This window comes from Ovis canadensis, chromosome 15 (assembly GCF_042477335.2).
Source record: "Ovis canadensis isolate MfBH-ARS-UI-01 breed Bighorn chromosome 15, ARS-UI_OviCan_v2, whole genome shotgun sequence".
Classification (NCBI taxonomy): Eukaryota; Metazoa; Chordata; class Mammalia; order Artiodactyla; family Bovidae; genus Ovis; species Ovis canadensis.
In genome coordinates, this window is record NC_091259.1 from 52,241,214 (window position 1) to 52,256,504 (window position 15,291).

At 41.0% G+C, this 15,291-nt stretch overlaps 1 protein-coding gene across 2 annotated transcripts in view; it reads left to right on the forward strand.

The window, feature by feature from the left end:
* Positions 1–3,572: 3,572 nt before the first annotated feature.
* RIC3 (RIC3 acetylcholine receptor chaperone) overlaps positions 3,573–15,291 on the forward strand; it is a 54,631-nt gene continuing 42,912 nt past the window's right edge. Inside the window, exon 1 of one of the 2 annotated variants that reach the window (XM_069554499.1) lies at positions 3,573–3,917. In XM_069554499.1, the coding sequence (XP_069410600.1) occupies positions 3,605–3,917 (313 nt within the window). In that variant the 5' untranslated portion in view covers positions 3,573–3,604. The remainder of the gene's footprint in view (positions 3,918–15,291) is intronic. The other variant, XM_069554500.1, reaches the window with a different exon arrangement.

The following is a 15,291-nucleotide window of genomic DNA, read 5'->3' on the forward strand; positions in this document are numbered from 1 at the left end:
AGTTCTGTATAAACATCAATGTATTTTTGTACATAAAGCACTTAGAAGTATGCCTCTGAGTGGTTACTGCAGCCACTACCTGTTGTTGTTTAGTTGCTAAGTAATGTCCAACTTTTTGTGACCCCATGGACTATAGCCCACCAAGCCTCTCTCTCCATGGGATTTTCCAGACAAGAATACTTGAGTGGTTTGCCGCTTCCTTCTCCAGGGGATCGTCCTGACCCAGGGACCGAACCCACGTCTCCTGCATTGCATCCTTTACCACTGAAACACCAGGAAAGCCCACCACCACTGCAGCTGCTAAGTTGCTTCAGTCGTGTCTGACTCTGTGTGACCCCATAGACGGTAGCCCACCAGGCTCCCCCATCCCTGGGATTCTCCAGGCAAGAACACTGGAGTGGGTTGCCATTTCCTTTTCCTACACCTACTCTAAAAACCAACTACAACTCCTTAAAAGAGAAGGTCATCTGACTGCTCATTATACTCTCTGTTCCTGTCACCTTCCAGTGTCTTCATTCATTCAAGACTTTAACACCTGAATCACTGTCTTTTTTTCCATCCCACTTTTGTCATAATACTTGGTAACTTCAATGAAAGGGTGTAACCCAAGTTTCCATTGTGGCTTATCATTTGCACGAGCATTCTGGCTGATGTTATCTTCTCCCAGACTTCATTTAAAATTGATAGACTGATCATTTCTATTTTTATTTCCAGTCCAAACATCTTTTCTGAGCTTCAGACCCATCTATCCAACTGGATAGCTACCTCCAGGCTCCTCTGTCCATGGGATTCTCCAGGCAAGGATACTGGAATGGGTTGCCATGCCCATCTCCAGAGCATTTTCCCAGCACAGGGATTAGATCCACACGTCTGCCTGCATTTGCAGGCAGATTCTTTACCACTTGTACCACCTGAGAAGCCCACCTGGACACTTCATGGACCCTCAAACTCAACTCATCAAAATCTGAACTCATCTTTCTCACAAATCTGATTCTTCTGCTCTCAAAATCTTGTTATATGAAGCCAATGTCTATCCAATCACCCAAGCAAGAATTTGGGGATAATCTGAGATTCCTCTGTGTCTCTTAGAAGCTATATCCTATCAGTCATCACCTTCCTAAGATGCATCTGCTCTCTGTGAGCCCAGAGCTTCTCTGGTTCCAGAAAGCAAAACTGGCAGTTAAGAGAGCAAGTCCTGGAGTAAGCATGTGTGCTCAGTCATGTTCAAGTCTCTGTGACCCCATGGAATGTAGCCCACCAGGCTCTGTCCATGGGAATTTCCAGGCAAGAATACTGGAGTGGGTTGCCATTTCCAGGAGTAAGCCTGCCTGGTTTCAAATAAAAGCTTCCAATGTATATTGTGCAGTTGTGGGCAAGTTACTTCAGCTTTCTGTTCCTTAGTTTTCTCATGTGTAAAATGGGTACATATTTCTTACTTCTAAAGTCAAGAGAATCAATTGTTATGATATGGAAAATACCTGGACAATAGGAAATGCTCAATAACTTTTAGTACTAGTGATGACATCAATAATAACGATGCCCGAGTGATGCTAGTAGGGGCATTCCCCTGGCTGCAATAATTGAGGATTCAGACTTGGAGGATATCAACTGCTTCTTCACAGACTTTCAATCAATCTTTCATTTAATCCCACGCCACATCTTTGCCTTTAAAGAAACTCATTACGTTCAATTCCTAATACTTTATAGGTTCTGAAAGCCAAATTGGTTTGCTTCTTGGAGTCTTTCTCTCTGTAGGCCCTTCACTTTTTATTCTCTAAACCTGCACTGTTCAATATGGCAGCCTCTAGGCATACGGCTACTAAGTCATTGATATGTGACTGACAGTCCATGAGGTCGCTAAGAATTGGACATGACTGAACAACTTCACTTTCACTTTTCAGTTTCATGCATTGGAGAAGGAAATGGCAACCTACTCCAGTGTTCTTGCCTGGAGAATCCCAGGGACGGGGGAGCCTGGTGGGCTGCTGTCTATGGGGTCGCACAGAGTTGGACATGACTGAAGCAACTTGGCAGTAGCAGCAGCAGTGTCACACATGTGGAAATGATAATATTTGGGATATTTTGGGTTAAATAAATTAATTTCACCTGTTTGTTTTCACTTTTTAAATGTGTGGCTACTAGAAAATTTTAAATTATTGGTTGACTAAAAATTTTGTTCAGGTTTTTAATCCAAACAAAGTGTTTGACAAACCCGATACATAAGTAACTGGCATTTTATTTCTATTGGGTACTGTTGCATCTTATAAACGTTTTGACATCTCTATCTGCTGTCACGTTTTCTCCCATCCTCTTCAGTGTTTTAGTTGATACACTTTTTTTTCATTTTTGTGAGGGGTCTGGAGAAAGCAAAGATAAGAGTGTGCTCCATCTGCCATGCATGTGTGCACATGAAGTCGCTTCAGTCGTGTCCAACTCTTTGCGACCCCATGGACTGTAGGCTCCTCTATCCATGGGATTTTCCAGGCAAGAATACTGGAGTGGGTTGCCATTCCCTATTCCAGGGGATCTCCCTGAGCCAGGGACCAAACCCACATCTTTTGTATCTCCTGCATTGGCATGAGCACCATAGTGGTACTCCTGCACCCCTAGAAGCACTTGGGAAGCCCTCCATCTGCCATGTTTAACTGGAAATTATATCTAAGCTTCTCATAACCTAGTTCCTGCTTATATTGCCTTATCACTTTATGTCACTGACCCTAAATGAACTATAACCAAAATGAATTACTAATAGTTTTCACAGCACATAAGGAAGCTTCAAGCTTTCATGTCTTTGCTTTCTCTGCAACCTTTTCCTGGACTATCCTTCGAATTCCTCTCACCTGTCTGCCTAGTAACTTCCTCATTCTTTAAACACTCACTCAAATTTTACCTATTTTCAGAAGCTCTTTCCTTATTTCTCCTTCTTACAGTTGAACTGAGTGATTTGGAGTCCAGAATATTTGCTGCATGTTCTTGATTCTATGACTATCTACCCTATAGGGAACCTATCTTATTCATAAGAACCAAAAGAATGTTTGTTAAAGAAATTCATAAGGACAGTAACAAGAACTGTGGGGACACAGAGGAAGGAGAAGCTGGCTAAAAATGTTTCATGAAGGCAGTACTTTTCAGCTGTTCTTCAGAGAAGTTTTTAGCAGTGGAGATGTGTAAGGAATTTTCCAGGCAGTGTGAACAAGATAAGCAAAGATTCCCGGAACGCAAGAAATATGTTAGGGAAATAGCAAATGGTCTAGTTTGAACGGCGCATTGGTAAAACCAGACCAGGGAGGGCCTTGAGGTCACAGAAAGCAGCTGGACCTTTCTATGAGGATAAAGGGGAGTTTTTCAAAGATGTGAAGCTATGGAGAGCTTCAAACGCATTACACCTGAGTTTTAGCATTATCACCTTGGGCTTCAGGTGGAGGATGGATGTGTGGGGCCTTCCAGAGGGACTGGAAGCTTAACCAGTTAACTGATGGGCGGTTAAGGAGGGGATTGAGCAGTGCGGTGATAAGCGTGAAAGGAAGGGCGCGGCCACCCGTAGTTTAGGTGTAGAACGCCCCTGTGGGCGTGGGTTACAGGGAGGAGTTTCTAGCTGGAACGAATGAGAGGACGCGGGTACCATTCAGCGCACCCGGGGAGCGCGCGGGAGGAGCGAGTCAGCCCCACGCGCCGCGCTCGCGTGTCCCTCGCGCGGCGCCGTCCGCGCAACGCTCGGGGGGTTGGCGGAGGCCGCGGGCGCTGCGGTTCCGGTTCCGGCGGGCGCCCGCACCTGCGGCGGGGGCGGGCGGTCATGGCGTACTCCACGGTGCAGAGGGTGGCCCTGACCTCGGGACTCGTCTTGGCCGTGTCGCTGCTGCTGCCCAAGGCCTTCCTGTCTCGCGGAAAGCGGCAGGAGCCGCCGCCGGCGCCCGAAGGTAAGCGCGGGCCGGCTCCCCCACCCCGAGCCGCAGGGCGAGCACGAGCGCCTAGAGCCCCGCTGGAGAGAGGGCGGCCGCGGGGGTCTCCGGCCCCGCGGAGTTTGGGAGGTGCCAAGCGCCAGGGTTCTCTTGGCCCCAGCGGGCAGCGGCCGGACCGGGTCGCTCCAGGCCTTCGCCTGCAGGAGCGCGCGCAGACGAGCCTGGACGCACTCTCCGGTTGCTCTCACCTCTTCCCCTCGCTGGCCTAACTCAACTACTCACTGTCTGCCCAAGTGCTTTGAGTCAGGAGGGCTGCCACTTGAATTCCCCTTTTTAGGGTGTCCGTGTGCTTTCTCTCGTGCTTTCGAATGAGATAGTTGGACTGGGCATTATTAACCTTAATTTGTTGTGTATTTTCAGTTTGGTGTCGAGAGCCCTCTGCTTCAGGCTCTTTTTGTGCCTTCGTAAATATAATGTGAAGATTTTAGTAATCCGAGTTTCAGTTACTGAGATGCACATGGTTCTGCATTTTCGTTACGTGAACAAGTATTTCTTAATCCTTTGTTACTGGCATGATGTATGTGGTGGTTAAAAATCCAACCTGTGGTTTGCATTCTGGGGCTTTTGCATAATGGGTGAGTGTAACAGGGCAGGAATGCCAAAGGCTGGGAGAAAAACTGGAACAGTTCTCTGTAGATTGTGAAGTTCTGGTAACTTTCTTCTGGAAATTGTCTGTGTAACATCCGTAAGACCCGGTTTTACAGTGTTCGTGCTTCCACTGATATTCAACCTGTTGATGTTGGACAGCTCCTTGAACTGAAACTCATTTCCCTCTAATTTGTGCACATTGACTGTAACTCCACCCTCTTGTACATCATAGATTATAAATACAAGAAATGCAAAACACCAGGCTCTAGGGGTGAAGGGCAGATCCAACCCAGAATTCTGTTCATAGACTTTGCTTGATAATCTTTATGTTTGTAAAACTATCTCCCTAGGAGACACTTCTTTTAAAAAAAAAAGCAAACTACCTCATTTGTTGGGTTTTCTTTTTTTTTTTCTCCTTTCTGTCTTGGTACAAAACCCGAAAGGTTTTACTCACTTTGTCTAATGATGAAGAGTGAATTGATGATGATCCTAAGCGGTTAAAGATTCGTCTACAATAGTGTCTTATCACGTTAAATTTTCATCGTGCTGAATTGTCTTGAATAAGTTCTCTTCAATACGGGTGGGAGAGTCTCTTCTAAATGTTGTGTAGAGAGACGATCAGAGATGGCTTTTTCTCCTAGGAGCTCAAGTAATAATAATCAGTGTTCTTATCTTAGAAACTTTGCAGTTTCTGTTCCCTTCATTCCTCAAGTGTTATTTCCTTGGCATCCTTCTCATTGCTCAGCTTAAATGCAATCTCCTCAGAGGCTTTCCCTGATGATTCTAACTAAAGTCACTCTTTACACTCCCATCATTTCCTATTCCTATGTTTTATTTTCTCGATTGAAGGTGTCATTGTATCATATGACATTTTCTTATATATTTTACTAGGTTTTTTTTTTGTTTTTTGTCTCCACTTTGTAGAGTGTAAGCTCCTGAGGGCAGGCAGTTTGTCTTGTTTACCACTGTTTCTTTAGCATTTGGCATATAATGGACAGTCAGTATTTTTAAATGAATAAAATGCTCTTTTTGCATTCATTATCAAAGTAGTATAATCTAGGTAAAAGTAAGTTAGTTTTTCAGTCGTGTCCCATTCTTTGCGACCCCATGGACTGCAGCCTGCAGATAGCCCCTCTGTCCATGAAATTCTCCAGTCAAAAATACTGGAGTGGGTGGCCATTCCCTTCTCCAGGGGATCTTCTCCACCCTGGGATTGAATCCAGGTCTCCTACATTGCAGGCAGATTCATTACTGTTTGAGCCACCATAATCTATGTGAAAACCTACATTAACTGATGTAGTCCAGTAACTGAAATTTGCTAACTAAAATCCTTGTCTTGGTACACTGACATTTTAAAAACGGTGACTCCTAACCATTATTGGGTTATATATCCCTTTGAGAATCTAATGAAAATTATGGATTTTTCCCCTAGGAAAAATGCCTATACTTTTTGTACATACATCGAGAATTTGAGTATCAACTCAGAGAAACCACAGACTCCAGAAACTCCTGCTCTGTAGAAAGGGATAGCCCTGATTCTTTGAAAATTCATGTCATCCGTGTCTTAAAATTTGTGTCATTATAGCTTCCATCTCTGCCCATTGGAATATATGAAATGAGCATTGTCCCTTTTCCACATGACAGCCGTTAAGTTAGTCTTTAGCAAGTATTTATAATGTACCCTTTAACATAGCTTACACACGGTATATAAATACTGTTTAATTCTTTAAAAAAAAGAGCCAAATCCCTGCCTCGAGGAACTCACAGTTGAGTAGAGGGGATAAGACATTGAATAAGTGCAAAAAAGTATCAATTGCAGGTACTCAAATCCTTGCAGGGAAAGGAGGAGACACATGTTAGAATGGTTAGTTTTATTGGTGTCTCAAGAAAGGTGTTATGGAAGAGAAGAGCCTTTTCTCTTTTTTTGGTAATAGCTTTCTTGAGATATAATTCACATACCATGCAGTTCATGTATTTAAACTGTGTGACTGCATCAAAATATACTCAACATTGCTTATTATTAGAGAAATGCAGATCAAAACTGCAATGAGGTATCAACTCACACTCGTCAGAATCAGTTCAGTTCAGTCACTCAGTCGTGTCTGACTCTTTGCAACCCCGTGGACTGCAGCACTCCAGGCTTCTTTGTCCATCACCAACTCCCAGAGCTTGCTCAAACTCATGTCCATCAAGTCGGTGATGCCATCCAAGCATCTCATCCTCTGTCGTCCCCTTCTCCTCCTGTCTTCAATCTTTCCCAGCATCAGGGTCTTTTCCAATGAGTCAGTTCTGGTCAGAATGTCCATCATCAAAAAATCTGCAAACAGTAAATGCTGGAGAGGCTGTGGAGAAAAGGGACCCGTCTTGCATTGTTGGTGGGAGTGTAAACTGATACAGTCATTATGGAAAACAGTATAGAGATTCCTTTAAAAACTAGGAATAAAACTACCATGTGCACTGACCATACCAAGTCCTGATGAGGATGCAAAGCAACTGAAACTCTCATACTGCTGGTAATGATGTGGAATGGTACAACCACGTTGGAAAACAATTTGATAAATGCATTTTAATAAAATTAAACATGCTTACCACATTAAAAAAAAACAAACTGCCATATAACCCAACAATCCCACTACTGGGTGTATACCCTGAGGAAATCATAATTGAAAAAGACACATGTACCCCTGTGTTCATTGTAGCACTACTTATAATAGCTATGACATGGAAGCAACCTAGATGTCCATCAACATATGCTTGGGTAAAGAAGCTGTGGTACACATACACAATGGAATATTACTCAGCCATAAAAGGACACACAGTTGACTCAGTTTTAATGAAGTGGATGAACCTAGAGCCTATTATACAGAGTGAAGTAAGTCAGAAAGAGAAAAGCAAATATCATATATTAATGCATATATATAGAATCTAGAAAATGGTACTGATGAACCTATTTGCAGAGCAGCATTGGAGACACAGACATAGAGAACAGACTAGTAGACACAATGGGGGAAGGAGAGGGTGGGACAAATTGAGAGAATAGCATGAATATATATACACTACCATATGTAAAATAGATAGCCAGTGGACATTTATGTATGACACAGGAAACTCAGCCCCGTGCTCTGTGACAGCCTAGAGAGGTGGGATGGGTGGGAGGTAGGAGGAAGGTTCAAGAGGAAGGGGACATGTGTATACCTATGACTGATTCATGTTGATATGTGGCAGAAACCAACACAATATTGTAAAGCAGTTATGCTCCAATTAAAAATAAGTAAATTTCAGAAAAAGCAGTAGCCATTTGCAGCAAAATGAATGGCTCTAAGAATATGCGTAGTGAAAACAGAGACAAATACCATGTGATATCGCTTATATGTGAAATCTAAAAAATAAATGAATATGTATGCAAAGCAGAAACAGAACCACAGATGTGGAAAACAAACTTGTGGTTACCAAACAGGAGGAGAAAGGGGGGAGGGTAAATTAAGGGTATGAGATTAACAGATATAAACTACTATGTATTAAATATGGATAAGCAACAAGGATATACTGTATAGCCCGGGGAATTATAGCCATTATCTTGTAAAAAACCTATAATGGAGTATAATCTGCAAAATATGGAATTATTGTGCTGTACACCTGAAATGAATATAATATTGTAAATCAACTATACATCAATAAAAAAGTAAGCAAAAATAAACTGTGTGAATGGTTTTTAGCATGGTCACAGAGTTGTGCAGCCATCGTCACTATCAATTTTAGAACACTTTATCATTCCCGCCGCCCCCCAAAACCATCTTTAACCTCTTTAGCCATCACGCATTAACAGTCCCCCACCCTGAGCCCCTTCAGCCTTCAGTTCGGTTGAGTCATTCAGTTGTGTCTGACTCTTTGCGATCCCATCAACTGCAGCACACCAGGCTTCCCTGTCCGTAACTCAAAGCAATCTCCCTGAGTTTGCTCAAAGCCATATCCATCAAGTTGGTGATGCCATCCAACCATCTCATCCTCTCTCATCCCCTCCTCCTCCTGCCTTCAATCTTTGCCAGCATCAGGGCCTTTTCTAATGAGTCAGTTCTTCACATCAGGTGGACCTTCCTAGGCAACCATAGATTGCCTGTCTATAGATTTGCCTGCTATGGGCATTTCATGTAAATGGAATCATACAATATGTGATCTTTTGTGACTGGTTTCTTTCACATAGTATGTTTTCAAGTTTCATCCATGTTGTAGCACGTATCAGTGCTTCATTACTTTTCATGGCTGATTAATATTCCATTATGTGGAATATTCCATCTGCATTTTATTCATTTATTAGTTGGGCATTTGGGGTTTTGATGATTATGAGTAATGCTGCTATTAACATCCATGTACACGTTTTTGTGTGGATATATGCTTTCATTTCTCTTGAGTATATGCATTTGGGAAATGTGAACATTTTAGTGTGGCTGGAACTAAGAGTGGAATTTCGCTCACATTATTACTCTGTGAGCAGTTTTGAGGAACTGCTAGATTGTTTTCCAAAGTATCTATCATTTTACATTCCCACCATTAATATGTGAGGGTTCCAATTTCTCCACATACTCTCGGACGTTTGTTATTGCCAGCCTTTTTATTATAGCCATCATAACGGGTGTGAAGTGCTATCTTATTGTGGGTTGTTGTTTTTTTTGTATTTCCATGACGACTAACAACTTTAATATATTTTCATGTGTTTATAGGCTGTTTGTGTAACAACTTAGAGAAATGTCGGTTCAGACTTTTGCCCATTTTTAAATTGGGTTTCTTGTCTTTATTGTTGAATTATAAGAATTCCTAATGTATTTTAGGTACAAGTTCATTATCAGATATGTGACTTGCAAATATTTTCTTCAACTCTTCACTTTCTTGATGGTGTCCTCTTAAGAAAAGTTTTTAATTTTGATGAAGTCTAACATTTACCTTCTTCTCTTCTGCTTTTGATGTCAGACCTAAAAAAATAATCTCCAGATCCAAGGTCATGAAGATTTATGTCCATGTCTTCAAGTTTTATAGTATTTACTCTTATATTTAATCCTTTGATCCATTTTGAGTTAATTTTTGCTTTTGATATGAGGAAAAGTCCAACTTCATATGGATATACGGTTATCCCAGTATTATTTGTTGAAAAGAATATTCTGTTTACATTGAACTGTTTTAAGACCCTTGTTGAAATTCAGTTGACTAAGTGTGAGAGTTTATTTCTGGACTCTCAATTCTGTTCCATTGACAAACATCAGATATAGAATATATACCTGTCCTTACGTCAATACCACACTGCCTTGATTACTGAAGCTTTGTAGTTAAATTTTGAGATCATGAAGTGTTAGGTCTCCAAACTGTGTCCTTTTATTATCAAGGTTGATTTCTGAGTGCTGTGGCTCAGGATTTCCATACACATTTTAGGATTAGCTTGTCAATTTCTGCAAAAACCAGCTGGGATTTTGTTTGTGTGGAATCTGTAAATCATTTTGAAGAGTATTGCCATCTTAATAACAATAAGTCTTTTAATCTATGAATAGGATTTTTAAAAACTTATTTAGGTCTTTAATTGATTTCAGGCTTCCTTGATAACTCAGTTGGTAAAGAAATCTGCCTGTAATGCAGGAGACCCTGGTTTGATTTCCTGAATTGGGAAGATCTGCTGGAGAAGGGATAGGCTACCCATTTCAGTATTCTTGGGCTTCCCTTGTGGCTCAGCTGATAAAGAAACCACCTGCAATGCGGGAGACCTGGGTTCGATCCCTGGGTTTGGAAGATCCCCTGGAGAAGGGAAAGGCTACCCACTCCAGTATTCTGACCTAGAGAATTCCATGGACTGTATAGTCTATGGGATCACAAAGAGTCGGACACAACTGAGTGACTTTCAGTAGTTTTCAGTGTACAAGTCTTCTTTTGTTAAATATATCCCTAAGTATTTTATCCTTTTTGATGTTATTGTAAATTGAATTATTTTATTAATTTTAAGACTATTCATTACTCAGCTTTAGAAACACAATCTTTGTGTATCAATACTGTATTCTGTAGATTTGCTGAATTGCTTATTGGCTGCAGTAAATTATTGTGTTGTCTGCTGCTGCTAAGTTGCGTCAGTCGTGTCCAACTCTGTGCGACCTCGTAGACGTCAGCCCACTAGGCTCTTCCATCCCTGGGATTCTCCAGGCAAGAACGCTGGAGTGGGTTGCCATTTCCTTCTCCAATGATCGTGTTGTCTCCAGAGATTGTGTTACTTCTTTCTTTCCGATCTACATGCCTTTTCTTTTTCTTGCCTAACTGCCTGGGCTAGAACCTCTAGTACAATGTCAAATAGAAATGGTGAAGAGTGAACATCCTTGATTGTTCCTAATCTTAAGAAAGCTTTCATATCCTTAAGGATAGTGCTAGCTATGGATGCATTAATAGAACTAAAGAATTTTTAAAAGGGGGCCTGTTGAGTGTTTTTATTATGAAGGGATTGAATTGAATTTTGTCAGGTGCTTTTTCTGTCTATTAAGTGACCATTGGGTTTTTGTCCTTCATTCTATGGATATGATACATTACATAATTGATTTTTGGATGTTAAAACCTTGCAGTTTTTTTTTTTAACTAAATTAAGGAGGTATCTCTAACGTGTTTTTATTAGCCAGATTAACAAGGATATTTCAGGCAGAGAGAACACAGCAAAATCAATACCCAGAGCTTTGAAATAGCTTTAGAGTTGTAAGAGATGAGACAAGGGCCCAAATTGTAAAGATTTTTTTCATGCCATACTTAAGGAGTTTGGATCTTATTCTAAAGATCGGTGAGGCCATTGTGAGTTTGTTAGTAGAAGAGAAACTTACAGTCTGAAAGGACATCTTGGCAACAGTGTAGAGGCTGTATCAGTGAGGGTTTCTTCAGGGAAAATAATGTTGCAGTAGTCCATTTGAGACCTTGTGAACATCATTAAGGCAGTGTGTTTGGGCTCATCAGTTTAGGATTCTCATGGTGAGTAACAGAAAATTCAGCTGAGTTGTCAAGTTGAAAGGAGGATGTATTGACTAGAGCACATGAAAAGACTTCGTGTTAGAATTGGCCTCCTATGTGGTTTGATCCAGAGGTTAACAATCCCATCAGGGCTTCTGTCTGACTTTCTTTGTCCTTTTTACTTCTGGGTTCCTTCTCATGTCGGCTCTGTCCTCTGGCTTCTCTCTCTCAGGCTAGAAACAGTATTTGCAACAGTTCCAGATATCACCTCCTCATATTTAATTGTCCAGAGAAAGAATGTTTTTTTTCTTTTGAACTCTTCCTTCACTCTCATATCACTTTTATACCTCCACTCCCAGTTCTTTCCCAGTAGTTCCAGCTAACATATCCACCCATCTTATTGACTTGAGTAAAGTTATTTGCAGTGCTCTGGGTAGAAAGAATATGCTGATCCGCTGTGGAGTTGAGAGTGGTTCCCAGAGGGAAATAGGGATACTGGAGGAAGAAGGAGTAAATGGAGCAGGGGAAGTGTCCACATTGAACAGGAGGGAAAAGAACAATTTTAAGAGACATTTTTAACTAGAAGTGGAATGTGAGGCAGAGGGAGGCATCTTGAATTATTCTCAGCTTATTGGCTTAGGTGACTATACCAAATATACTACCAAAATAGTAATGAAGCAACACAGATTAAAGGGGAAAGGCAACGATTTCAGAAATTTGTAGACTAGTATCACATCCCCTTTTTCCATCTTTTTTCATACGTGAAATCCCTGGAACCCACATCCATTCCTCATGTGACGTAGTTACAAGTATTTAAGTATGGCCCTCTTAGAAGGCAAACAGTAGCAAGTGTAAGCCAGTTGGCTCATGGAAGAGCAGCCTATTGCATCCCCCATCCCCCTTTATAGGGGGTTCCCTGGTGGCTCAGCAGTTAAGAATCTGCCTGCCAGTGCGGGAGACTCACTTCCCAATCTGGATATAGATATTGGAGCAGGAGGAAGTGGCAACCTGCTCCAGTATTCTTGCCTGGAGAATCCCATGGACAGAGAAGCCTGGCAGACTACAGTCCATGGGGTTGCAAAGAGCTGGACTTGACTTGGTGACTAAACGCATATCCCCCTTTTTAAAATTCTTTAGTTCTATTAATGCATTCTGGGGATTGCTTTAGACTTTGGGTATTTCGCTTGCTGATTTTTGCTGTGTATTAGAATTTTAAACTTTTTTTTTTAAAGGTACTCCTATAGCTTTGTCTATTTTGTACATTCACTTGGTGTTTTGGAACCAAATAGAGGAATATAGCCTTTCTTGTTGCATTTTGTCTCAGTTTGATCCAGAATTCTAGCCTCTTGACTTTTCTTCAGAACATTTATTGTTTCATTCATTGTATTTGTTTTTACCATCTCTCTCAGCTATGTATCATTCTTGATTTTTAAAAAACCTTTTTTGTTAAAGACATTTTAACATAAGAAAAAGTAAAGAGAGTAGTATAATAAGATGAATCCACATCATCCTTCTTCAACAACCATCGTCCTGTATCATGGATATCCCCATTTACTTTTCCCCCTATGCAAATACCAAATCTCAGACACTGGGATTTCATTTCATCCTTAAGTATTTTTGTATACATCTGTGAAGCATAAGAAAATAAAAATTATTTTTTAAATATAGCTTTAATATCATTATCGTACCTGAAAGTCAGTGATTCCTTAATGTCATGAAATCAGTATTCAAATTTCTCTCTCTGCCTCATAATTTTTTTTCATGATTTCCCCCTTGATTGTGATTAGCATATCTTCTTGATCATTCACATTATCTAAAAAAAAAAAAAAATCTATCAGTCTTTTGAAACTGCTCTTAAGGTCACCCCATTGTGTTCATGGAAACCCATTTGTGTACAGTCATTAAACCAGTTGGTTTGATTGCTTTATCCCATCTTATTCTGTCCAATATAGGCTTATGGTCTGCATGCTTCCTTTCTTCCCCCTTCATTGTATTCTCAATATAGAATCCATACTAACCCTGTTAAAGCTTAAGTCTCCCTCCACAGAACCCTCCAATGGCTTCCTGACTCACTCAGATGAAAAGACAAAGTCTGTACAGGGCCTACAAAGCCTACTTAATCCTCTTCTCGTTGCCCTCTTTCCCATTTTGCTTTGAGCGCACTGGCGGCCTCCTCACTATGGCTTGAACGTTCCCGGTGTGCTCTCACCTCAGGGCCTTTGCATTTGGTGTTTCCTCTGCCCGAAATGCTCTTCCTTAGATAGCTGTGTGAATTTCCTTTATCTTCTTTACATCTTAACTTAAAAGACATCTCCTGAGCCTTCTCTGGACACTCTTGCTAAATCTTTACTTTCCCCCAACACATCCTATCCCCTTTGCCTGCTTCATTATTTCTCTTAGTATTTATCATTATCTTGTGTATCATCTCTTTTCTGGTTGAAATAGGAGGCTCCATGAGGGTCAGGATTTTTGCTTTGTTCACTGCAGTATCTCCAGCTTTAGATCAGGCCCACACATAGTAGAAAATCAATTAAAGAATTTAATCAATAAATTGAAGAATTGGAATTAAGCAAATTAATGAATACTGGCTCCCAAGGATCAAGGTTTCCTCCATTAGCATTTATAAGCCATTATTGTTGTTTAGTTGCTAAGTTGTGTCCAGTTCTTTTGCAACCCAGTGGACTGTAGCCTGCCAGGTTCATCTCTCCATGGGATTTCCCAGGCAAGAATACTGGAGTGGGTTCTCATTTATTATTATTTATGGCTGTGTGAATTATTGTACATCCATATGATAGACTGTTATGATTCCAGTAAGTTATATTCATGAAGTATTTGTGTGTGTGTGTGGCCAGGTTTGTTTTTCTTTTAAATCAAAGGGGAAAAAATATTGATTTCTCTGGAATCACTAAACCAGTGGTATTGATTTATAAACAGGGTAGACAATACAAATACAGAATAAATTTGAAATAAATTTGAAATCTGGTACTGTGCACCTATTGTTTGAGACTATTTTAATTGAAGTATAGTTGACTTACAATATTGCATTAATTTCTGCTATTCAAAGTGATTCAGTTATACCTGTATCAGTTCAGTCAGTCAGTCGTGTCTGACTCTTTGCGACCCCATGAACCACAGCAAACCAGGCCTCCCTGTCCATCGCCAGCTCCCGGAGTTTACCCAAACTCATGTCCATTGAGTCAGTGATGCCATCCAACCATCTCATCCTCTGTTGTCCCCTTCTCCTCCTGCCCTCAATCTTTCTGTGCATCAGGGTCTTTTCAAATGAGTCAGCTCTTCGCATCAGGTGACCAAAGTATTGGAGTTTCAACCTCAACATCAGTCCTTCCAGTGAACACCCAGGACTGATCTCATTGAGGATGGACTGGTTGGAGAGTCCAAGGGACTGTCAAGAATCTTCTCCCAACACCACAGTTCAAAAGCATCAATTCTTGGGTGCTCAGCTTTCTTTATAGTCCAACTCTCACATCCATACATGACCACTGGAAAAACCATAGCCTTGACTAGACAGACCTTTGTTGGCAAAATAATGTCTCTGCTTTTTAATATGCTGTCTAGGTTGGTCATAACTTTTCTCCCAAGGAGTAGGCGTCTTTTAATTTCATGGCTGCAGTCACCATCTGCAGTGATTTTGGAGCCCCCCAAAAATAAAGTCAGCCACTATTTCCACTGTTTCCCCATCTATTTCCCATGAAGTGATGGGACCGGATGCCATGATCTTAGTTTTCTGAATGTTGAGCTTTAAGCCAACTTTTTCACTCTCCTC